General features: G+C 45.1%; 1 protein-coding gene across 1 annotated transcript; it reads right to left on the bottom strand.

Moving 5' to 3' along the window:
• Nucleotides 1-1,964: 1,964 nt before the first annotated feature.
• Nucleotides 1,965-24,220, bottom strand: pard6a (par-6 family cell polarity regulator alpha). Its single transcript, XM_069686436.1, has 6 exons — nt 23,901-24,220; nt 17,504-17,726; nt 5,152-5,441; nt 4,105-4,230; nt 3,324-3,523; nt 1,965-3,201 (listed from the first exon to the last, which is right to left on the bottom strand). The coding sequence occupies exons 1-6, from the start codon at nt 24,018-24,020 to the stop codon at nt 2,883-2,885; spliced, it is 1,278 nt and encodes a 425-aa protein (XP_069542537.1). The 5' UTR covers nt 24,021-24,220; the 3' UTR covers nt 1,965-2,882.
• Nucleotides 24,221-24,726: the final 506 nt, after the last annotated feature.

Raw genomic sequence — 24,726 nt, 5'->3', positions numbered from 1 at the left:
AGCTGATAACCCCTCGCTCCTCTCCAGCTCCCTCCTCTTGACCAAATATGGTCACTTCTGGCTCCAAAAAGAACAAGATGGAGACGGCCAAAATGTGATCCTTGTACCTGCTGTAAATGACATTTGTGTCAGTGTGTTAAATGGCTTCAAACAGGGTTTCCTTTTAGCCTCCACAGGGGCACGAGAGCTGTTCTGTTCAGGATCAGAGCAACATGGCGGACAGAGGACACTGAGCACGAGCAGACTGTGGAGCTCTGTGAGACTGAAACTGTTTATATTCCTGATATCTGAGAAACTCAAGCGGGAGGCCGGATCACCCCTGTGACAGATTTATGATCACTTCATGTCAAACATCGATCAGCTGATGTTGTAAACAACATGGTGACACTGACTCGCTGTGACAGTCAGGGAAAATGTTTGTGTGTAACAGGAAGCAGAACGAGAGACGGAGGAGGAACGTAAACAAAGAGTGCAGCCCTCATCTCTGACTGTAAGGCAATACCCCCAGAGCTCACACACACACACACACACGCACACACACACACACACGCACGCACGCACGCACGCACGCACGCACACGCACACACACACACAGGATTATATGACCCAGATAAGACTATAGCAAAAGTCTGTGTGCCTCTGTTTCCCATAATGCACTGCGCACAGACCTGATGGTTAATAGCTGAGATTCTTACGTTTATTGTGAAAGTCATAAAGCATGTTCACTTCCTTCCTCACATCCTGTTTCTTCATGACAGCAAATGATTTTAAAGTCGCAATAATGACACTAAATGTGTTTCCATAGTAACGCCTGTATGACAGTAAACTCAGCGCAGCAGAACTGACCACCTGCTCAGTAATGTCCCATCTCTTTATTCATACACACTTCAGAAAACCCATATATATAAAATTTAATGATTCATGATGATTAAAAAATCTCAATAATTACAATAAAATTAAAAAAGGAAAGTATTGCAGATTAAATCCTTTTGTCTCACTTTAACTGGTGACAAGCTTAGCTGTGTCTCCAGCACGTCACAGGGACTCTGTCATCACTGTGAGAGCGGCGAGCGGGTCAGAGAGCGTCCACCTGCTGTGCACGTTCATGTTTGTGCAGCAGCGCAGAGTGCAGACAGGCCGGAGGGGGTGATGATCAGAGGGTGTGGGGATGTACTTCCATTTATAACTAGATATCTGCATTGACCAATCAGGTTTCAGTATGGATTTTATGTGTGTGGAGAGTAAAAGAGAGGTCCCATCTGCCGACATGTAATCACAGCACCCATTGGTTATCATACCATATATATCATTGTGTTCATTATACAACAGGTGTCTGGGTGCAGATAACCATCCAGTCGTAGATCAAACTCCACTTTTGTCTCATACGTTGATAACTTTTTATCACTCACAGGAAACCCCAGAAAATCCTCCGTCGCTCCCAGAGGCTAAATCATAGTCAGGCGATGGCGATTAGTTTCTGAGGCTGCAGACGTACAGATGTTTTTTATCTGCCTCTACACGTCTGAAACTTTAAGCAACAGAGGACTGATGAATGACTCAATCACTCTGACAGATTTAAACTTTCTGTGCATGCTCTGGAGGTGTTGCTCTGCAGGTGTTGCTCTGTGGGTGTCGACTTCACCTGCAAACTGACGGACTACGACCTCTGTCTGATCAAACATCCCAGTTGGAACCCCTCACCTTTGCACCTGCACTCTGTGCTTAACACAAACACACCTACAGGCAGGTGAAGAGAATAGGCTTGTTCGAGATGACTGCCGGCTCGCCTCGACAACAGGCGAGAGTAGCCGATTGCAGTCGGGGGAGGAGTCATAAAGTCGGACACTTCTTTGTTGGTAAGTTTGCTGCTCGCCTCGTCAAGCATAATACCAACACCTCCCTGTAAATGTAAGTGAATAAAGTCTTCAGTTGTTGTTGTTTTTATTATTACTATCATTATTTTAATTGGATGTAATATTAAGTTCTCATTATATTTTATTCAGGGCTTTTGATCACGATGTAAACGCCATTGCAGAAATGTTTATTAAGACAGCGTCCATGAGGAATGAGTGAAGCATCGCATTGTGAATGACAGTACTTTGATAAACCCGTTTGGTGTCTGTCTGATGCTTCATGAAGTTTAATGCATAATGATGAATCAGACAGAAGTCTCATCACTTCCTTGTGGGGGGTGTCAAAGCTTTTTTCAGCCAATAGGCGCTTCACTCAAACCAGAGCAAGTCGTTTCCCATCATGCACGGCGTTGTGCAGTCAGTGGAGAGCAACTGCGGCACCTGGCCCTGAAAACTGCGGCCGCCTCGCGCAGTCGGGTTTTCAGAGCAAGTCGGACAACAATCTAACCGTCGTGTGATGTGCTTGGCAAGGCGGCGATCGATTCTGCGCAGGCCTCGCTCATCTCGAACAAGCCTAATGTGTGAGCTCTGCGTGCCTCCGAGCTGAGCCCTTAATGTTTACTTGTATTGATCTGTCATTGGTTGGTTGTTTCACAGGTGAGCTCTGCTGCTCTGATGATCACGTCTCTGATGGTGCAGCTGCAGGTTTATAAAAATCTATCTTAGAGTTCAGGTGATTTCTTAAATATGATGACATCAATCTTAATCTGGAGAATCTTTCTTACAATTATTGATCTCTCTGAGTCTTCAATGATCAGTAAACATGTTCAATCGTGTCCTCAGGTGGATGTTCAGCTGTACGTTACCTCAGACACAAACTGTCTGTGTGAAGATCCACTGAGGCTGGAGGGGGAGGAGCTGTCACAGTTCAGGCTCCGCCCACAATACAACGAAACAGACATCTATAATCGCCATCGTAACAGCACTGTGTGGTTAAAACATCCCATAATCCTGTCAGTGTCGTCATGGTTACAGTGTTATTACGTTGCCGTCCTCTCTCATGCTCTCCTGACTGCTGGACGTGTGGGCGGGGTTTCCGTTGTGATTGGACATCATCACAGAGCTGTCACTCAGGGATGCTCCGACGCTATTGGGCAATGAGATGCTCTGTGGGAGGGGCCTAACCACAGAGGAGTTGAGCGACCTGGTGCCAGGTGAGTCTCTGTTGAGGTTGGTGTTGTTGCTGTTGGTTACCGTCTGGGGGTCAAAGGGCGTCAGGCAGTCATTCTCCAGGATGAGGTCGCCATCATCGTCGTCATCGTCACTGTCGCCCTCTGCGATGCTGTTGCTGTGGTAACAACATACGACAAGCAAATAGTTATTACAGATTAATAACCTATAAAACATTTCAAACATGATACATGCGCTCGCTCTAAACACTCTCTCTCTCCCTGTCCGTCCATGTGGTACCTGGCAGTGATGGGGTTGCTCTGGGAGGCGGGGCTTGGAGAGTCATGTGACAGAGCGGATCCCGCAGAGCCAGCTGAGCCCACAGAACCTGAGTTCCCCATCGAGGTCTTACTCCCACGATGCACCACATTGTTCCTCTGGTTGGCCGGTTTCACCGTCACAATGAGGTTGTGACTGTTGGCCACCATCATGTCCGTCACCTGGAATACAAAGAGACCATGTGAGCTCTGAAGGAAGACAAATCAGCTCTGTGAGGAGTCCATCACATCAATCACAGATTCCTTCTTCTGGACAGTCTGACATGTGGAACCTGCAGCCTGACAATCAGCTGGTCTCCAGGTGTAAATGTGCAGGTAAAAGCATCACTTCATGTCGGTGGGATCATCATGCATAAAAGCTGCATCACAAATGTTGCTAAAAACATGTTAGCAACAAAAACATGTTAGCAACAAACAGTTTGTGTGTCAGTGATCTGTCCGTCCCTCTGACTGTTAAATACGCAGCATCTTTCATTCTGCTCGTTTTATCATGAAAACTAAAATCTGAATTTAAATCTGGCAAAAAAAGATTTTGTAATTTACAGTTAAAATAAACTGAAGGATCAAAACGAGCACATGTGGCCAAAACATCTTTACAAATATATTCATGTGATTAAAATGTTGACATCAATGATTAGTTGGTGTGTTTTTAAGAGAACAAAGTTCATGATTGATCATACAAACAAAAAAACTTTATGAAAAATCTGTTTGCACCTGTGCAGGTGTGCACTCTGTGACTTTACCTGATCCAGAGATTTTCCCGCCACATCGATCCCGTTCACCTCCAGGATCTCATCGTTGACTCCCAGCAGCCCCGTGCTCTCAGCCAGCCCGCCGCGCACCAGACGAGATATGAACACACCTGGAACCTGCAGGAGGAGACGATACAAGTTACAGCTTTCTGACACATGTTCTACAACTCATCCAATCTATGACACGGCATGTTAATACAGTGTGCATCTGTTCATGTCAGATTCCTTGTAAAGGTATTCTGAGTTTAAGCTGTACATTATTATTATATCAAACTAATAGAACCAACATTTGACCTGCACAGTAATAACTCTGTGAACAACAGAACCATGTCTCTCCGTAAGCGTGCGCAGCCTCGAGGTTAATGTCAGTCAGTTCTGCTCCGGCTAGTTTGGATTGATTTTAGATTCACTTAAACAGGAAGATGTAAACGATCAAGGCTAACCCCTGCGATCAGTGTCACCCTGTGTTACTCATTATCAAGTGAAAGACTGAAGTCTTTAGCATTTAGCTACAATTAGCATGAATAGCTCACAGGACGGCACATTCTTTGTTAACTATAACGTATCTCTTCATGAGCTACAGGTGAGAGTAGCCTTGAGTTACACTGTGTGCAGCCATGTTTATTGATGCTGTGCCGTCTCTGTGAAATGAGCCAATGAAACCAATCAGGGCACAAACAGAAGGCCGGTGGGTTCAGCTTCTCTGTCAGCATGTTTACATCAGTCGAGTCTCTGAAAGACTTCGAGTCTAAATGAAATAATAAATAAATATCTCAGCAGAAAAAGAAGTTTAGATATTTTTGTCAGGATGAGAAGAGAAGCTGAGACAAGTGAGGAACCAGAGACTCCTGAGGACATAACGGTGTCTTCAGACGTTCATCACTAAACTCACGTTACACAAACAAAGCTGTCGTCCTCCTGAACAGTTTCTATCACATCTCAGAGAACACTTCCTGTTCCTCCTCATGTTTGGTGAGTCATACTCAGGTAATCAGTGTAATCTTCATGTGATCTCAAACAGGAAGTGATTGACCTCACCTTCTCGACGCCCTGCGGTGTCACCCTCACGCTCACCCCGTCCCTAATGTAGAAGCCCAGCGGTTTGTGGGTGCCGTGTTTGTGGAGTCGGACCCGTCGGTGCGTCTCAGGGAGGATGTCCACGTCGATGATGGACGAGATCTGTCTGAAGTTCTGTGGCAGACCAATCATCAGGCCCGGTTTGTTCTTGGAGTGGGTGGAGCCTGAGCCGGTGGTGCGCAGGCCCGTTAGACCCAGCCCCTTCTTACGCCTCTGCAGGGAGTTGGTGCCAAAAACGACGGGTTCGTCCTCTGCACGGAGACACACAGAAAGAGGAAACACGTCAGTCATACTTTGATATGTTAACAACTGACAGGGAACATTTTAGTGATTAAAGGGAAGAATTCAAAGGTTCAAAGGTGAACAGGTCTGCAGACCATCATCAAAGTTACACTTGATGCTAAGCTGCTGCAGGCTAACACAACATACAGCAAGTTATTGGACTGTATCACCCTCATATATACTGTGTTTAATAATAACAGGAGTATCATTTTGGACATACTCGTGCAGTCCTGATGTGCAGTGTTCAACTGAGCGTAACAAACAGGAGGTCAAAGTTCAATTAAAGGAACAACAGCAGGGACTCGATCACCTTCACGGAGATCCAGGTTTTCAGACTGAACTGATCAGAATCCAGTGTGTGTGTGCGTGTGTGTGTGTGTGTGTGTGTGTGACAGACCCTCACACACTCTGAGCTCCAGCCCAGGTTTATCTCTATAATCTAATCAAGTGGAACAGGACGTCTGAATATTTTCCTTCTTCTGTGTTTGGACGAACATTCAGACAGTTCAGTCCAACAATATTATTCTGTGCGTCACGTTTCATATCAGGACTCTGCCTGTGTGTGAGAGCAACTCTGATATATTATGATTACTGCGCTCACATCGTTTTCTAATTTCACCCTCACTGCGCTCACATCTCTGTGTCTCTGAGTTTATTTATCCTGATCTCTCATCAATGATCAGCTGAGAGACGAGCTCACAGAGAGCCGAAGAGATCAGCACAAAGAATCAGACTTTTCTTCGACCTACCAACAAAACTTTAACAAGTTAAATAAAACTAGAAATGTTAAAACAGATTTAAATATGTATTAACACTACTTCAAACTTCCCTTAGAAATGACTGCTGTCATAGTTGGCATCCTGAATTTCAAAATAAAAGCTTCAAATAATGGCTGCTAAAATAAACATTAAACATGAGGGTCTGTATGTTCATGATAAAAGCATCACAGTAAACATCTCCACACAGAGTAACACAGAGGAACCCTGTCCCTGCTGCTCACAGGTTCCTTTCACTAATGAGCTCCAGTCTCTCCTCCTCTCAGGTTTCAGGTGCTGCTACCTTGCTGTCAGGAACACCTCCTTCCTTCTGCTTCAGATTAAAAGCCTGCGAGGAGGGGAATGAGCATACTGTCACAGTCAGAGGGCCTTTATTGTGGAACGCCTCCACAGAAGCCCCGACAGAGTGAGCTACCATCCAAAGCGCCGTCTAAAGGCCCGGGTCTCTGTGCTTCAGGTAAATAAAGGCCAGCAGAAATAACAAGAACACTCCAGGACACTCTCTTTCTAACAACGTGCATGTCTGTATTATCATCACATAGTCACCTCAGACATTCGACAGGGGGAAACTAATCTGTCCTGAAAGTAAAAGTAAAAACGTACATGACATGTTGTCTGGGATTCATATGGACTGTTGAAGCCTTCAGGGAGCCCGTGTGTGTGATGGAGCTGCAGGTCGCGCTCTCTGGTTAAAATCTGAAGCAGATTAAACACTGACTGATTTAATCTCTGTAATCCCATCGTTGTTGTTCAGCTGCAGCACATGCTTCTTTTGTCTCCTTCTTTTAGGTTCACACACGCACACACACGCACTGTGGATTACTCCTGAGCGATGGCCTCTGTGGGAGCATCTTTAAACACTGCTGTGTCTCAGGATCAGGATGATCGGGGTCGGACTGAAAGGTTAAAGTGTGACTCACATTTAATCCTCTCATTTCTGTCTCTGCATGTTTCACTTCTGACTCACAACCAGTCACAGACACAGTTAATAAAGCTGGACATCTCTCTGCCTCTGCTTCAATCACTTCAGCAGAGTAAACCAGCATGTTTCCTGGATGACAGGTCGTCAATCAAACTCTCTACAGAAGCTTCCTGAAGTCACATTCACTTGTCTGAGACAATGTGTCCAAACTTTTGACTTGTAGTGTATTTATGACATGAATGCATGAGTGTGTTTCGACAGTTCCTCTGCTCCTCCGCTGGCATTGGCTGTCACCGGGTCTGCACCGTCACCACGTGTGTGTGCCGCTGTGTTTAAACAAGTAGGTGGAGACACGTTGGATCTGCTGCTGATTCAGAGGCAGGAGCAGAGTGACCACAGCTAACAGCTCAGTGTTTCATGTTAAGTGGTGCGCTGACCAGAAGTGGATCCATCGAGCATCCCTGATCATCTGAAGCTCAACTTGAAGCCTTCACATGAACACAAGCAGCTTCACTGTGCTGCAGAGTAAAGACACAACATGCATCTGCCTCGTCTCTCACTGTTACTCTCCTCCAGATAAACAGATTCATTACTTTAAAATCAACAGTGACAGCAAAAGTTTGTTTCACACTGTGATGAACAAGACTCGCTGAAGAAGACTAGTTGAAGAAGACTAGCTGAACAAGACTAGCTGAACAAGACTAGCTGAAGAAGACTAGTTGAAGAAGACTAGCTGAACAAGACTAGCTGAAGAAGACTAGTTGAAGAAGACTCAGCAAAGTTAGGACTCGACTGTTTCCACGGAGACAGGATGTCCCACTGATTGACAGGAGAATCTGATTGTGTTGAGCTTTCCCTCTCTTCCTCCTCTGTGACTGGCTGAGCTGTTTGAGTGCTCTGAGAGCAGTGACGTGACTGACTGAGTGTATTTAATTATCACCACATCCTGTGATCAATAATCACCTCCATCCTGCTGCAGGAACATGAAATCAAACAGAGACTACCTGCTTTAGTTGTAGTGTAATTAAAGCTGGAGCACACTGGGCATCAGACACAGCTCAGACAGACATCTGTCTGCTGTTTCCTTTGTTGCTATGAACCCAGAGCCAAACAAAACAACCTGTCAGTGATCAGCCAACCAGCTTCCTCCTCAGCCTTTGCAAACTATTTGAATAAAACCTGTGTGCACCTGCTGTGATGTAACTGATGGGGTGTGACTGAAGGTGGAGGCTCATGAAGAGCTCTGAAGGAGCCTCATGGGAGTCAGAGTTCATTTAGGATTTAAATGGAGCTCTTCAGCTTGGCAGCTCCTCAAGGACTTCATAAATAATTCACTGTTTTTACCAAATATCCTCAACATGTATTACCCTGCGAAGACAAAGAGACAGGTTCTCAGTTCACAATGGGTGTCTCAGAACAGTTAACAGAGAAAAACAAGCCTAAATTATATTTACGACTAAATATTAAAATAAGAACCAGCAGGAAGACACCTGAGTGTGATCTGCCTGTAAAAAGCCCTGCAGAGTCCTGACGACTGCTGCTTTCTATGGTTGGTTTTAACACAAACTAACTAATGGAGGCTGACGTAGACAGCAGCTGTTAAAATCAGTGTTTTTATCAATGGAGTCTGGTGTGTCTGCAGAGAGCGATGTAACGTCTGTCTGTGGTTAAAACAATCATCTTCCTCTGTAACAAAAAGGTCTATCTCTGTAGGGATCCTTTCTGTCATGTTGTCACACACTTAGAATCTGAGCCTGTCAGTGGAAACAACAAGAACTTTTAGTGGACGACCTTTGACCTATCAAGGATTTTGTTGCAGACATTACAGCCTGTTTCACTGCTGCAGGATGAACACATCTACTGGAGACACTCACACACTGTGTGTTCCTGTCTGCTATTTAGAGACTGAAGTTGAATTAACTTCTCACACACACACACACACACACACACACGCACGCACGCACGCACACACAAACTTTTAACTGTGTACCTGCTTCAGGTAAATACACCTGCATGAATGACTGAATCTCAGTCTTAAACACACTAATGAGGTTTACTCTGTTCTCCTCTGTTGGACAGATGTGGTGAAAATGAATGAAAAAGAGCAACAGGAAGCATGTCTCACACACACCCACACACCCACACACACACACACATTAATTAAAGTCTCATACCGGGCTTTTATTTAGTCAGAAACGAAGAAGAGCAAACGGAGTGCAGACAGCTTCTCTGCTGGAGACAAATACCTGACCTGCTGCATTCCTCACACTGCATTCTTTCTGTCTGTCACACACTGTGGGTGTGTGTGTGTGTGTGTGTGTAGGTGTGTGTGTGTGCGTGTGTGTGTGTGTGCATGCATTAGGTCACTCTGAGAAGTGGTATCGACCAACGCAAAGCAGCATTAATGAGAAAACACACAAATGCACACACATCAGATACAGACACACACACTCTGTGTGTGTGTCTGTGTGTGTGTTTCCTGACAGACAGAACCTCAGCAGGAAGGACCAGACTGAAGCCTGAAGGCACAGACAATGCTAAGCCCCTCTGAACACACACCCACACACACACACCCACCCACACACACACACACACACACACACTGTAGATTGATAGAAAGATATTGGAGGCTTCTCCTCTCCAGTAGGAACCAGCCTGCGTCCTGTAGTGCAGTGTTTCACCACAGTCTGATTAACATGATAATCCCATGTTGTCCTGCTGTACTGTTGGAGGCTCCTGAATGTTCAGTCTGATCCCGGAGAGCATCATAAACAAAGGTGTCATCCAAACAACAGCACTCTTTGTCCTGATAAACAGCTTCTATGTTTCACACCTGATTTCCTCTCGAGTTACTCAAACGTTTTTTTAACACAATCAGCTGATAACTCTTCCAGATCTGTCAGAAACTAAACTCCATCCTGTCTGCGTTCCTAACATCACCTGTCCTCTCACACAGCTGGTTAACCTCCCCTCCTCCTCCTGATCTGTGTCTGATGAACTCTCTTGCTGCTTCCAGCTCCTTCAGGCTGACCAGTGCCCAGTGTGATGAGCTGTTAGCTCGGATCAGTACCAGGATTTCTCTGATGGACACCAACTACCGGCGTTCTGTGTCAGCTGTGGAGCGCCTGTCCATCTGTCTCCGCTGAGTGGCAGTTTCACTGTATCTAGCAAGTCACACGTGGGCTGAGATCTGTCTCACTACAGCGCTATGAAGCCAAAACAAACAGATGTTACTGAGATTTAATGACAATAAACAGGCTGAGAGGATGCTGAGAGAACTACATCAGGATGCTGGTTATGCTACTACTACTTTAAAATGACTGTTTTTTGACTGGAGTTTGGTTTGACATTTTCTGACGGAGCCTCGGGACAGGCTTTCATGGCACAGTGTCACATGATTTCTTCTATTTTTAAAAATCAGCTTGCATGAACGAGGAAACGATTTGTCTCATTTGTGTCTTTGCTTTATATTTGGTTTCATCTCATCAGCTTCCCTGTTGGTCTGAACACCTTCACACAATCTCTACAGAAGGATTCCAGTTTGTCACTATTAACGGTTATGAAATGTTACATTTGTTATAGAAAACAGAAGTTCAAAGGTCGACCATATCTACTGCCTGTTTCCTCCCATGTGGTCTCAGCACAGCCTGCTGTGTGTGTGTGTGTGTGTGTGTGTGTGTGTGTGTGTGTGTGTGTGTGTTTACAGTGTGTAATGAGATCTGACTATATACATGAAATGTGTGTGTCTGTGTGTTTCTCTCAGAATTTAACCTCCGAGTCAGAGCGTGTTTTCAGAGTGAAGTCACTGTGCAGGTGTTGATTTGAAAACTGAGTGTACGACGAGGTGATCGTGAAGGTCTGAATACAGGATCCTCATGAAGATACAAACACTACAGTGTGTGTGTGTGTGTGTGTGTGTGTGTGTGTGTGTGTGTGTGTGTGCTTGTGCATGTGTGCGTGTGTGTGTGCGTGTGTGTATTTATGCTCTGTGGCAGCTGAAACCATAATAATAATATATATTCATAAAGTCAACAGAGATCAGTGTTTCATACCTCCAACATCAACTGTGGAGGAGTATCAGAGTAAACATCATGTGATGATTCTGTTACAGCTGTCAGGTCAGTTTGTTTATCAGCTCACAGACACTGAGAACCACTGACTATCTGACCTCTGACCTGTGTCAGACACTGAGAGCAGACTCACCTGCAGAGGGCCAGTCAATAATAAAATAAGAACATGCTACATCTGCAGCACTATTTCCACCGGTAGCTTTCATGTACTCTTTGCACTCAACTATCAACAGGAAGTCATTGATTATGGATCAGTTACATTAGTTTGACTTATAACTGCTACTTTGATGGCTGTGTATCACACATGTTTAAGGCTGTATTCTTTTTCTGGGTAAAGATTATTAACATCGGTGAGAACACACAGAACAAAGCGGTTTAATTTAATAAAGTCTGTGTTTTTTAAGCACTCTTTGCCAAACACAGCGGGTCCTGGGGGGCTGTGGGCCGAGCTGCTGCTAACCCTGATCAGACCGCAGTGGTTAAGTCTTACCCACAGAGGTCTCCTACTCTGCGAAACAAAGACACGGAGTAAATAAAGTTAGTAAAAAAAACGTAATAAAGCAGTTTCATGCTCAGCATCTGTCTCTCTCTCTGGTGCTTTCAAACAGACACCATATGTCAGGGGGGCTGCTAGCTGAGCAAGCGCTAACGTCAGCTCTGCCTGTTTCTCTGATAACTTCAGATCCAGACGTCTGATAACTTAAACCTTCATCCAGTTAAAAGGTCAAAATGAGCAGGATCTAAATGTATGAATGAGAAGAGACTTCAGGTGTTACTAGTGTTCTATAGTTCTTATTGAGGGGCCGAGCAGCAGCACACACCGATGCAGTGACTGATCAATAACATGAGATCACCGTTCAATCAATATAATGTGCATATTGTCACGTTATAATCTGTCTCTGTGTTTGTCTGACCCATATCTGTGTCTGCACCTCTCATTAACTGGTGTGTGTGTGTGTGTGTGTGTGTGTGTGTGTGTGTTACAGTGACCTCACTCTGCAGCCCACCATCTGGAGCGCAGTGGGTCTCCATATGGCTGAATGTGCAGGTCTACAGTGAGCTCGGGGTTACAGAGAGGGAGGGGGGAAAGAGAGAGAGAGAGAGAGAGAGGGCACTACAGGAGACAAAGAGCTCGCTCTGCTGTGAGGGCGTGGTTTTATTAACCCTTACTGTGCCACCTGCTGACGACACAGACGCACAGTATCACACGTCTCTTTCACAGATAGAACAGGACTCTATCCTCGCTGCTGTCTCTACTTTTTAAAGCGTCTCTGTTGTTTTTAATCTAGCCAAATATTCATATCTTGCTGCAAATGACAAATTGGTGTTCTTATTGGGATATTAGAGTTTCCTGTGAAACATTAAAGTGTTGATGACTCAATTTTCAGGTCCATCCAACCTGACTGTAAATTTTGCAGGTTACCAAAAGCGAGTCAGGAAAACGACTGTACGTCATCTTCAGTTCTATGAGCTACTTTAAACACCGTTCTTCATGTGCACCAACTCCTCTCTAACTTTGTGGATACATGTACACCTGCTGAATCGAGTAGTGCTGCTAGCTGTTTCATGGAGACCTAAACATGGTGAGATCTTACAGATGTCACTTGAACCCGTGCAGAGGATGCACCTTATTAAACTATTTGCACGCTCCTCTTTCACACAGTAATGATCTTAATGAGACCTCCTGTGAGAAGCATGCAGGACCTTCCTGTGCTCACTGTGCTTAAGTTTAGGGTGCAGAATGTGACCCAGTTTTTGTGTTTCCCTTTTCAGTCACGCGAACAAACAAATCCACATGCCAAGCTAACGCAGCAGGGTCAGGAGCTGTTTGTTTTAATCCCCGTTACATTTAGAAACCTGGTCAGACTGCAGCTTCTCCTCAATAAACGAGCCACTGAAGAGTTTTAATATGCCTCTCGTCTGACTGATGGACATGAAACCATCAAGAAAACAGGCTGCACGGTGGTGCAGTGGTTAGCGCTGTCGCCTCACAGCTAGAAGGTCCCTGGTTCGATTCCCGGTTCTGACGTAGTGGGCCTTTCTGTTTGCAGTCTGCATGTTCTCCTCGTGCATGTGTGGGTTCCCTTCAGGTTCTCCGGCTTCCTCCCTCATTCCAAAGACATGCTTGTTAGGTTCAATGGTGACTCCAAATCGCCCGTAGGTGTGAGTGTGAGCGTGACAGGTTGTCTGTCTGTGTGTGTGTGTTTTATCATTTCTGCACTAACACATGTAGAAACTGGGCCTGAAAAATCCAGAATTCCCCTTTAAAGGTTTTATTTATAGAACACCTGAGTTTATAAATTGTGTATTTGACTTACAAGCGGGCAGAGTCTCCTCCAAGATGGAGAATTAAAATAGAACCTTTTTATCTCTTCCTCTCCTCCTCTCTCCTCCTCTCTCCTCCTCTGTCCTCCTCTGTCCTCCTCTCTCCTCCTCTCTCCTCCTGTCAGAGCTCACAGACTCTGTGCAGACCATGTCTAACCCTGACACACTGTCTCCTCATGTCACAAGTGTGACTGCAGCACTTCATTCCAGCTTCTACTCATTAGATGAATTCTTGTGATGGCAGCGTGACAGACAGAAGACACAGAGTCCTCTTCCTGCCTCTCTCCTCCTCCTCCTCCCTGCACCTCCTCCTGTGTATTAATATTTAATGTCCTCCTCCTCTCGTCAGCTTGTACACAGATATTTCAGCCGTCTATACCCGCCTCGCCGTCCCTCAGAGATGTGACACTTACAGCTGGAGCATTATATAAGTACACATTCACACATACATCATGTCAGCAGCTGTGCTTCTATTCTTTGTGTTCATCTGTGTGTGTGTGTGTGTGTGTGTGTGTGTGTGTTATTTCTGGAAAGTCATTCCTCTAACACCCTCTGGCATGAAGAAGATAAAACCTGCTCTTTTCTCCTTCTCTCTCTCAATCCTTTCTTTTCTCTCTCTATCTCACAATCTGTCACACACACATGCGCACACACACACACACACACACACACACACACACACACACACACACACACACACACACACACACACACACACACACACAAATCTCTTCAGCACAGGTACATCAGCTTCTCTTCAGTCCCAGAGCTTGTGATGTGAACCTTCAACAGGACGCTAACGAATCGGCATGAATGTGTAAATAAAGTTTAAACTCATCTTCATCACAGCCTGTGAAGATTTACTAACTTAACTTTGTGACAATGAAGATCAACAGTGTGTTGAAGTTCTCTAACACGAGACTTCATCAGACACTTTACATGAAGACAAAGTTACAAACACTGTTTTCATACTAATGTTGTGCTTCTGTCTATAAGACTCTGCAAAACTACCACTGCCAAACTGTTACCATGACTACCACTGTGGTACCAACACAGGATGAGACTGTTGCCATGGATACGGCAGTAATACTGATACAGGATGAGACTGTTGCCCGCCTGTCGCTGCAGCACTGAAAGACTCACCTCGTCCGTGTAAGCCTCTCACACAGTTTGTATTGTGTACATCCAACACACACACACACACACACGCACGCAGGCACACGCAGGCGCACGCACACGCACAGTAAGTGGAGCCGATATGATTGATGAAGTCTTTTAGAGTAAGATAATCCCACTCAGTGGCTAATGGCTTACAGCACCAGATGGGCTGCTAGCACTCTCTCTCTATCACACACACACACACACACACACACACACACACACACACACACACACACACACACACACACACACACACACACACACACACACACACACACACACACACACACACACACACAGAGTGCAGGTCAGAGGGAGTGAAGGAAAGTGATGAGGATTTAGGGACAGAGAACAAAGCTAAATAAATTAACTGTGTGTTTGACAGAGAAGCGCAGAGGTTAATGACGACGTCAGGAAGCTGCGAGAGCCTCTTACATCCACACAAACACGTCACACGTCACACAGCGAAACATCACGACAGAGCCGATCTAATGATGCAGGAATGCTAACAATAACTCTGAATCTTGAGAAAACGGATAAATTCCCTACAAAAGGGTGAATAATCACCTTGTTATAAATGTGGTCTTACACAGGAGGAAAACAGGATTACACCTCAGGGATAAATGACTGATTGGGTCAGTAGATTTGGAGTTGGCGAACTCGCAGCCTAATCCTTAATGAGGTGCAGGCGGGCGTCTAAAGTACACTGAGATTAATTAGTTCTAACTCAACATGTGTGTTTAAGATGTTTGACCTGAAACATCTCATCCCGTCCTGACGGGTAGGCCTGCAGAATCAAACCCATGACCTGAACATGATGTTCAGAGTGTACATGTTGAATCCTCTTGTTATTCCTCTTCTCCTCTTGTCTCTCAGTTAATCAGATTAAAGCAGCAGCTGTCTGTGATTGTGAACAACAATAGCAGCCTGCTAAGAAGCAGATCAGCATCATTACATCATGAATTATGCAGCATACAGAGACAGAGAGGAGCAGCGCTGTAACAGTCAGTCACATGATGGATGAGCAGAGGACAGGAGGAGAACACAAACTCCCTCCGTCCGACAGAGCTCACTACTTTATATCAATATATTTAATTTAAATCTTCTTGTTGCTTTGATGCCGCTTCCCTCCGTCTCCTCTCTGCTGCATCTTTACATCTTTCGTCCTCTTGCTTTAACGCCATACTGACTGTACTGTATCGTCTCGCTGTGTCGGCCATGTTGGTTGGGTTCTGTTCTGTTTCCTGTTATCACTTTGCTGTTTAAATAAAGTTATTATTATCACTGATATAAAACCTTATTAAACCTTTGCACCGACTCACAGTCTAAGTTCTTTCTGAAAATATAAACACAGCTGACTTTTTAATTAATATAATAATATAAAATGTAAATATATGTAACGATATTAAATATAATGACATCATAACATAACCATATGCATTCTGTGATAAACCAATCAGGATGCTGGTTGTAACAGCACCGTGCTGTTTGCTGCGTCTGTGTAACACTGGACGTGAGACGTGCGCTGTGTCTGTCTCTCTGCAGTGTGCCAGCCTCACGATCACACACCAGCTGTTTGTTAATATGCTGCATGAAAACCTCGTAACCTTCATCACACAGACTTTGTATTATTATAAGTGTTATTAGCTCATTTCATTGTGTGCAGGGAATGTGCATCCTGTTCACAGTGAGCGAGAGTAACAGGGTTAAGTTACAGCTCAGGATCAAGTGTCACATGACTCTTGTTAGATTAACAGTTACACTGTGTTTATGAAGATGATTACACGTTGCATCAGTGTACACATGTGGGACTGTGAGGAGCTCTGTGTGAGCTGTGTTCAGCAGCCTTTGCTTTGGACGCATCATAAATAATGACTGTGTTCGTGTCGTGTTCTAATAAACATTGAGTGTTTCCTCTTCTTTAACACCTTGTTCAGGTTGTAACCATGTTGGTGTGATGACATCGTTCATGTTCATGTGGAGCAGACTCATCGACAGGTTTGTGACTCCAGTTCATACCACGATCATTCTAACTGATGATAACTGATATTAACAGTTATTTTAGATGAGGAACATGTGCCATATATTTGAACATTCTAAATCTTCAGTTTCTGTGCGTCTTACAGAGTTTCCTTTAACAAGAGAAATGTGAAAGCAGCGTCAGCTCTCTCTAAGCTGTTCCAGGGAACCACATCTCATGGTCTTCATCAGCAGGCAGCTGTTAAACATGAGCTACCAGGTGCGCAGGTAGTGTAACACAGACGAGGACGCTGGAATAAATGAGCAGGGGTACCTGTAGTTGAGGGTGTTTTGCTCGTTTACGCGTGTTTATCCGTCAGAGTCTGTCTCTGTTTGGGGCGCAGACAGAAGTGACTAATGAAGAAGAAGCAGAAACACATCTGAACAGGCCGAGAGAGAGAGAGAGAGCTGCAGGGAGATAAAGCAGCAGACAAACAGAGAATCATCAGGTGGAGCTGTGTGAAGAACAAACCACGTCTGATGTGGAGAACAAAGAGAACCCTGCAGCTGCTTCACACAGACACACACACACACACACACACACACACACACACACACACACACACACACACACACACACACACACACACACACACACACACACACACGCAGCACACAGGACAGCCAACAGGTAGAGGAGCCTGTTTTCATCCCGAGCTGCTCTGAGCTCAGAGTGCTGAGAGAAAAATCTGCAGGTTTATCTGACACCAACTTTTCCCTCCGTATATTCTTCATCAGCCTGTCCGGACCCGTCTTACCTCTCTTGGTGATGATGATCCGCAGCAGAGGATTGGCCGACGACACGGCTTTGTGGAAGTTGTCATCGTTGTTGATTGGCAGCAGGTCTCCGTGGACGTCCGCGTATCCCAGCAGCACGTCCACGCCCGGGATGCGGTGGATGGTTTGGAGGAGGCGGTAGAACTCCTGGAAGCCTCCGGGTCCGTTCCTCTTCAGAGCGAAGCGACGGTACTCTGCCTCGAACTGACGAGGAAGAAGAAACATGTGAGACATCTGTAACTCTTAACAAACTCAGTCAGGTTTTAAAGGAACATTTACACTAAATGTATAAATGTAATAAACACAAGAACCAAAACTAATCAAACATGTGATTCGGTCATCTGCAGAACACAACGAGGTTCTGCAGATGTGTCGAGCGGGAGGATGAAGTCATAAATCTGCCAGAAACAAAGACTGTTCATAGGAGCCGCGTCGCTTCAGCGTGGATCGGCCTGGTTACACTCCAGACGCCACAGTGAACAGGGACGTCACAGGCACACGTGAGCGAGGAGGAGCAACAGAACATGCTTCATCAGGTAAGTTTACCTGTCGTGAAATTAAAGAAGTAGCTATGATTCATTTATTGACCCGTGGAGATCACCAGCTGAGATCACACACGTATCTTTTGAAAAACTGTTAAAGAAGAAATGGAAAATATTTTGGGAGTGTCCGCCATGATCCTCGCTCCGAATGATCGACCCGCTCTGCTGTCTGTGCTCTGGTAAAATGATCACCTTTATTTTTATTTCTATTTCTATTATTTATTTTATCTCTTTCTTACGAACACGTTTCTGATCAAACGTTTTCTCACAGAATTTCCTGTTTTGTGAAAAATGAAAATAAACAGTCAAAAACAAAGATAACCAGCTCGGGCGTCGTACGCTCGCTAAAACCTTTCAGTTGTTTCTCGAACATCACTGACTTTAATGTCAGAGAATTTCTTCAAACTAATGACTCTATCATCTCATAAATTTGCCTTTTTTTTCGGTAAATTTTCCACTTTAACCTCTGAACTTTAATGTTTTTTCTCTGAATGTTACTGAATGTTACTCTTCTCACAGCGGCCCTGAAACGCCGTCGGAGCCACCTGCAGGACAGACGGCTGCACAGCTCTGTACAACACTGAGAGACACTGACTGTGAATGAGACAGCAGGGGAATGATGACAAGCTGAGCACAGCGTGTTCCTGACAGATCCCTGCAGCATCATAAACACAGATACTAACAGGTTTTTAATGAAGAAAACACTGTGTGCGTGTGTGTGTGTGTGTGTTTGCGTGCGTGTGTGTGCGTGTGTGCTGACCTGAATCATCTACTGATGGAATTTTAAAGGAATTTAACTTTGAGCCAAACTTCACATTCCAGCAGAGAAAAGGAATGTATGCAGCCTGTTGGTCTGACACACCGAGCGATGGGTCCTGATAGCAGTGACTTACAGGAGGTCTTCTTCAGGATGTAATAAGTACATGTTTGTCTTGAATCTTTGTCTTGAATCTTTGTCTTAAACAGCGCCGAGGAAACAGTATGAACACTGTTAAACATGCAGCAGACTGTGGAGCACCTGACGGAGCTCTCACAGGTGAGGACAACAACCAACATACTGATGGATGACCTCCACAGAGGAGAACATCAACATCCTCCGTGTCACACACAGCGCAGTGATCTGTGTGTGCAGGAGTCAGTGTGAACAGACTGTGACAGCTCTGTGTGTAATCCTGGACGTGTGGGCGCCTCGCGGACGCTTCATCCTGCTGTTTGCATCTAATATTAGATTTATCCTCGTTTTTACTTTAATCATCCAGGCGTGGATTCTGCTTACAACAAATATCTCCTTTTCTGGAGTGTCCTGAACAAATAAGTGAAATGTAAATAACAGCTCAGTCACTGCCTGTCAGCGAGGAAGCGAAGGTAGCCTGTATTTATATTTGAATGCTCAATCATCTCACTCATCTCTAACCAACACACAGCATCATTCAGTTAAAGGTCTATAAAGGGAACATTTACATGAAGGGGCACGCAGTACAGGTGAGTACGGAGCGATGCGATATGATGATGTTCAGACTAAGTGTAGTGGAGCACTGACTTGTCCTGTTCCCACCAAAGCTCAGAGTCCATGTTCGTGTGCACATTAAAGGACCTTTTGCCTCCTGTATGTTCAAAGTCAGGACAGGAAGCCCTGAGCGGACATGCATCCATACATTTAATTAGCTCTGTTTCCCTGTGATGACGAGTCATTTCAGTTGATCTCAACTCATTTCACAGGCTGCTCACTGTGATGTCACAGAGCAGGACATGCTGCCCACATGTGTGAGGGACATGTTGCAGCTCTGGAGATACGAGTTATGATCACCTGATGTTATAGTGGAGCAGCGCTGTTATCGCGAGAATCTCAGAACAGAGTGAATAAGATGGACGGGTGGATGTCCGCTCAGGGCTTCCGTAGTTTTCAGCTCCTCTCTGTAAATCTTCAAATCTGTCAGAACTTTTATCTGATAACACGTCTGTTGTTCTGTGGAGCTGCAGGACGGTGCAGCAGGTGTGCTCCACCTGCAGACGACAACATGTGCTTCACTATCGCACCTCTTGTCTGATCACTGAGGCAGCGTGCTCTCTTAAAGCAGGTGCAAAACCTTCCTACAGGTAACTTCCTCCTGCTGCAGTACACCTGTGACTGCACATGAACATACTGATGTGTCTGTGCAGGCGTGCTGATAGCAGGTGTGTGAGGTGTGACTGAAACAGGAAGCTCACTGCTGTGGGGGGGCGGGGGGGGATTACTTCTGCTAATTAAACTGTGGAAATAGTTAACTGGATTATCAAAGGGAACAGCAGGTTTATGTAATTATGTAAATGGATTAACAGACTGCTGCCTCACTGTGCACGAGTACGTGAAGCCATTATTAACACCACAATAGACCCTGTTTGATTCAGATTATAGAACCTGACGGGAAATAAAGACTCAAACATCAGTTCTGCTCTGAATATGAACAGGTGAGCGATCACGTGACAGGCGATCGGTCACGTGACAGGCGATCGGTCACATGACAGCCAGCCTGACAGGTTTTTTAAATAATATAATTACTATATATTATACTGTGTATAACAGAGCGTGTGACTGCTGGAGAAGAGCCGGACAGACTCTGCACTGACACAAAAACTCAGGCATCAGTCTGAGACTCTGTGGTGATGATGGCTGAAAGGTTGAGTCCAAACAGGACTGGGAGGAGCTAGTACTCAGATGTTTGAGAGGTGGAGCTCCGTCTGGAGCCGTATCTCTGATCACTTCATGTTTGGAAAGCCAAAGACCGACGCAGCCAGGAAAACTGGTTCAAGAGAAGCACCAACATTTTCTACAACCAGGAACTGCTTTCTATAGGGGCTGTGGGCGGGGACGAGTTTCCTTCATCAGTGTAATGCACAAGCTTGTGTTAGCCAGCGGTGGAACTGGGGGCAAAGCTTTGGAACATGGTCAAAGTGGAGAGGGGATCACCTTCCTGCTCACGTTTTAAAAATACAGTCAATGTTTTGTAGAAGAAGAAATCGAATATGGCTGTTTAATGCTGTTTTTAAAAAGTGTGCATTAAAGCAAATATGACAAAGTGTACTTGAACACACCACAATCTACAGCCCATACACAGTACAGAAATGTGTGTTGCTGCCAGTCCCCAAAGCAGAGTTTATATAATATATATGTGTGTGTCACTGATGTAGAAGAGACCAAAAGTCTGACGGAGGCTGAGAAACACGATGATACTGAGATGATCAGAATGTTGGTGTGTGACGTCGGCTGCAGAGAGGGGACAGCAGATAGTGTTTTCTGCTGGGATACCATTAGCGCAACAAGCTAAGCTAGCTAGCTCTATCCTGCAGTATCTATGATGATGATGTAGCTGAGAGTTCTGATCGGGCCTCAGCTTTATATAGTTTGAAAATAAAAACAGGAGGAGCTGCTGTTTTATCACCGCGAACAGACACACAGCTGCCATCTCTACACTTTTCACAATAAAATTCTCAGGAATAAACCACCAGGCCAGGTTTGATGTATTTACCCAGAGTGCTTCACTAACAGAACCAACGTAACACACTGTAAACATACTGATCACTACAGCATGGTGAAGAGCAGGGCCACATGTATCTCCTCCTGAACACACCTCCGGGACCTCCACCACTAACAGAGAGAGGGGGAGGACGAGACGAGGGGAGGAGGGGAGGACCCTCTCTCTTGTGTTCCAGCAGACACCACAAGGGGGGGGGGGTTTGTGATGATGCTCCTCCAGCATCATCACAAACCTCTCTGTGCTCTTCACGTCACATCCTGGTCGTTTCATTGTGATGAAATGAAAAACTGTCAGGATCAGCTGATCAGCTGATCGTGGTGGATTTTGATTGAGACAATCCTGAACATCCTCACGAGTGACTTAAATACAGTCCTACATGCATTCATTCATTACCTTTAAATCTACAGGACAACATTATGAAGATGATATGTTTGTCATGAACCCGCCTTCAGCTGAGCGACTCAGAAGGAGCTTCAGTGTCAGTGTTGTGACTCTAACATGTCACATCGCTGTCATAACACACGCTGAGTGTATGTCAGTCAGTGACACAGGGAGTCTACATGTGGGGCAGCTGTGACTGCTCCACCAAGAATCATCACTGACAACTACATCACATCTTAATTACAGGTAACAAATAGAGCATCATCTACAGCTTCCTGTTTATGATTGAAATAGTCAGAACATGAGTCAGGATCTCATTCCGATCTGTGACGGCTGCAGGAAGTAATGCAAGCTGTATTTTACAACAATATTAATGTTGTTTTCTTGCTGCTGTAAGCTGCACAGATTCACATCACAGTTAAAAGCTCCTCAGTGGAATAACAGAACACCTGCAGTCCTGCATGAGCTCTCTTAATGACGTCTGTTTGCTAATAAATATTTCAATGAAGAGTCTGTAAACACTTTTATGCTGAAATAATATTTCAAGGATAGTTTTGATTCACTAACACCATATACTACATATATGTACAATAAAGTTACCTGTTAAAGATACATGTGTAGAAATGTGAAGTCTTCTTTTATACAGCCCTTAGTTGAAGAAAGACGCCTCCTTACAGACTCATATCAGTGTAAGAAAGGCTCTGTTGGCTCCAGCTAAAAACTGTCTCTATATTGACCACCGTATTGATAATCAGTCAGTTTCCTCTTTGATCTGTGATGTTTTAAAAACATCCATCTCCATCTGGCTCAACTGTAAAGCAACCCAAGTGTTGGTTTTAAAATGTTTGAGGCTGTTGTGAAGAAAACCTCTGAAGGAGTCAAAGAAGTTGTTTTAATGTTTTAAACTACATTTAATTGTCTCAGGTAAACAGTTATGTTTGTTTGTCAAGCTGTGAGCATTTATCTGGGGTTTCATGTAATAGATATGGATCATTAAAAGAGAGGAGCGGTTAAATAAACTGCCTGACTCTGCTCGAGTCAGACCTGCAGATTTAGGCAAACACAATCACAGCAGTTTGTTAGCTAACTGAAGCTCAGTGCTGGGTTAGACAGCTCCGTAGTAAATATAACCTCCTTACAGCAGTGGTTCATTATCAAAGCACTGCTGTGTGTGATGTTGTAGCTGCTCTTTTTGACATACTGTCGCTGCTGAAGTCTTTACAAAGAGGAAATATACAGATAATATGCTTTGACTGAGACAATGACAACACAGCCACGGGGAGCGGGTTTAAATCAAGACTACCAACAGTGACTGCAGTACATCTGCTGCCTGCAGTGATTAAACTGAATGTTAACGCGATTGTTTTCATGTAATTAATGTACTCTATTTTCCATATGTGCTACACCGGTGGCAGACTAGCTTATATAAGTACCACCACTGTATGCTCCTTAAATAGCTATAGGCTAACCTTAACAGCCAGTGTGCTAACATGTCAACACAAACAAGCTAATGACACTAATACTACCCTACGGTATTACAGTAACACTACAGCACTACAGTAGCAGCCTAATGGGATGAGGCAGTAAACAGTAGTAGGAGGCTGCTGAGGCTGACTCTGAGGGGGAAGCGGAATAAATGCGGAACGAACCGGAGCGGCAGAGGCTCAGACCCGGGTCCGGTAGCTGCTTATAGGCGAACACAGGCCGCCTGACAGCTGCTGCACGAGATCATTTCATCAACACCGGATATTTCTCCTGAATTCCCGGTTCAAACCTCCGTGTCGGTGTGTTTTTGTGAGGCAGAGACATCACGGATCCGACAGCAGAGGCTCGTGTCGGTGCTGTCAAAGCGCCGACGGAGCGGCAGCGTCTACCAGAGCCCGTGTCTCCTCTCTGTCACCTCTATTAACCGTCAAACACCCCCGTTAACCCCCACTCACTTTGCTCTTGACCTCCACCACGCTGTCGGTGAGTTTTAACGGCGTCCGGTGCTGCTGCTGCTGCCTCGACATCCTGCTCCCCGGTCGGCTGCTCGGTTGGGGCACTGCGGATAAAACCATCCACCGGATCTACGCGCGTCGGTTCCTCCTCCGTCCTCCGCTCAGAGAGCAAATAATGAAACACATAAAGCTGGAGCTGTCCGTCCACCTGTCCGTCCACCTGTTCGTTATCAATTCATGATCAGTTTTACAGAAACACTCGCTCGTGTGTTTGTGTCTCGTGCCGTCCTGCGTCAGTGCGCGCGCTGTTGTTATTCGCTTACGACACGGACGCAAAAAACAGCCCGCAGCGCTCGCGACAGGTGGAGTCCGGTAAATCCAGTCTGGGATGTGAGGTGCCGGTGTAACCCGTCCTCCTCCTCCTGCATGACGGAGGAAAAGCGTAGGGGGCGGGGCCTGAGCGGGATAACAACAGCACACACTGTTACTCTACGCTGCTAATAAACACACACACTGAGACCACTACTACACCGTGTGTGTGGGGGAGGAGGGACTACATGTTAAACTGGTTAATTTTACATAAAAGAGAGTTGCTGGTAAAAGTAGTTAAAATGCTATTTTTATCCTCTTTTAACCACTAAAACTACAAACTAGTGATGGAAATTTCGTCTCTTTTCAGTGAACAGATCTTTTGGCTCAGCTCAGCAATAAGAGCCAGATCTTCAAATGGCTCTTCATTTCGTACCACTTCCAGTTTTTGTAATTCAGTCAAAATAGAGAATATTTTCACCTATGATTGGTATGTGTGCTCATGTATCACTAAGTT

This window comes from Semicossyphus pulcher, unplaced genomic scaffold, assembly GCF_022749685.1.
Source record: "Semicossyphus pulcher isolate SPU_LCO1_2020_fin unplaced genomic scaffold, fSemPul1.0.p SCAF_8, whole genome shotgun sequence".
Classification (NCBI taxonomy): Eukaryota; Metazoa; Chordata; class Actinopteri; order Labriformes; family Labridae; genus Semicossyphus; species Semicossyphus pulcher.
This window is presented reverse-complemented; position numbering and strand designations above follow the sequence as displayed.

What these genes read in the sequence shown, in the direction of transcription:
- pard6a (XM_069686436.1), bottom strand. Translation starts at nt 24,020, where the DNA reads ATGGTTTTATCCGCAGTGCCCCAACCGAGCAGCCGACCGGGGAGCAGG. An exon ending in CACCGCAGGGCGTCGAGAAG is followed by an intron (nt 4,231 to 5,151) that starts GTGAGGTCAATC and finishes CTCCTCCTGCAG; the next exon opens with GTTCCAGGTGTGTTCATATC. An exon ending in AGCAACCCCATCACTGCCAG is followed by an intron (nt 3,202 to 3,323) that starts GTACCACATGGA and finishes TTGTTACCACAG; the next exon opens with CAACAGCATCGCAGAGGGCG.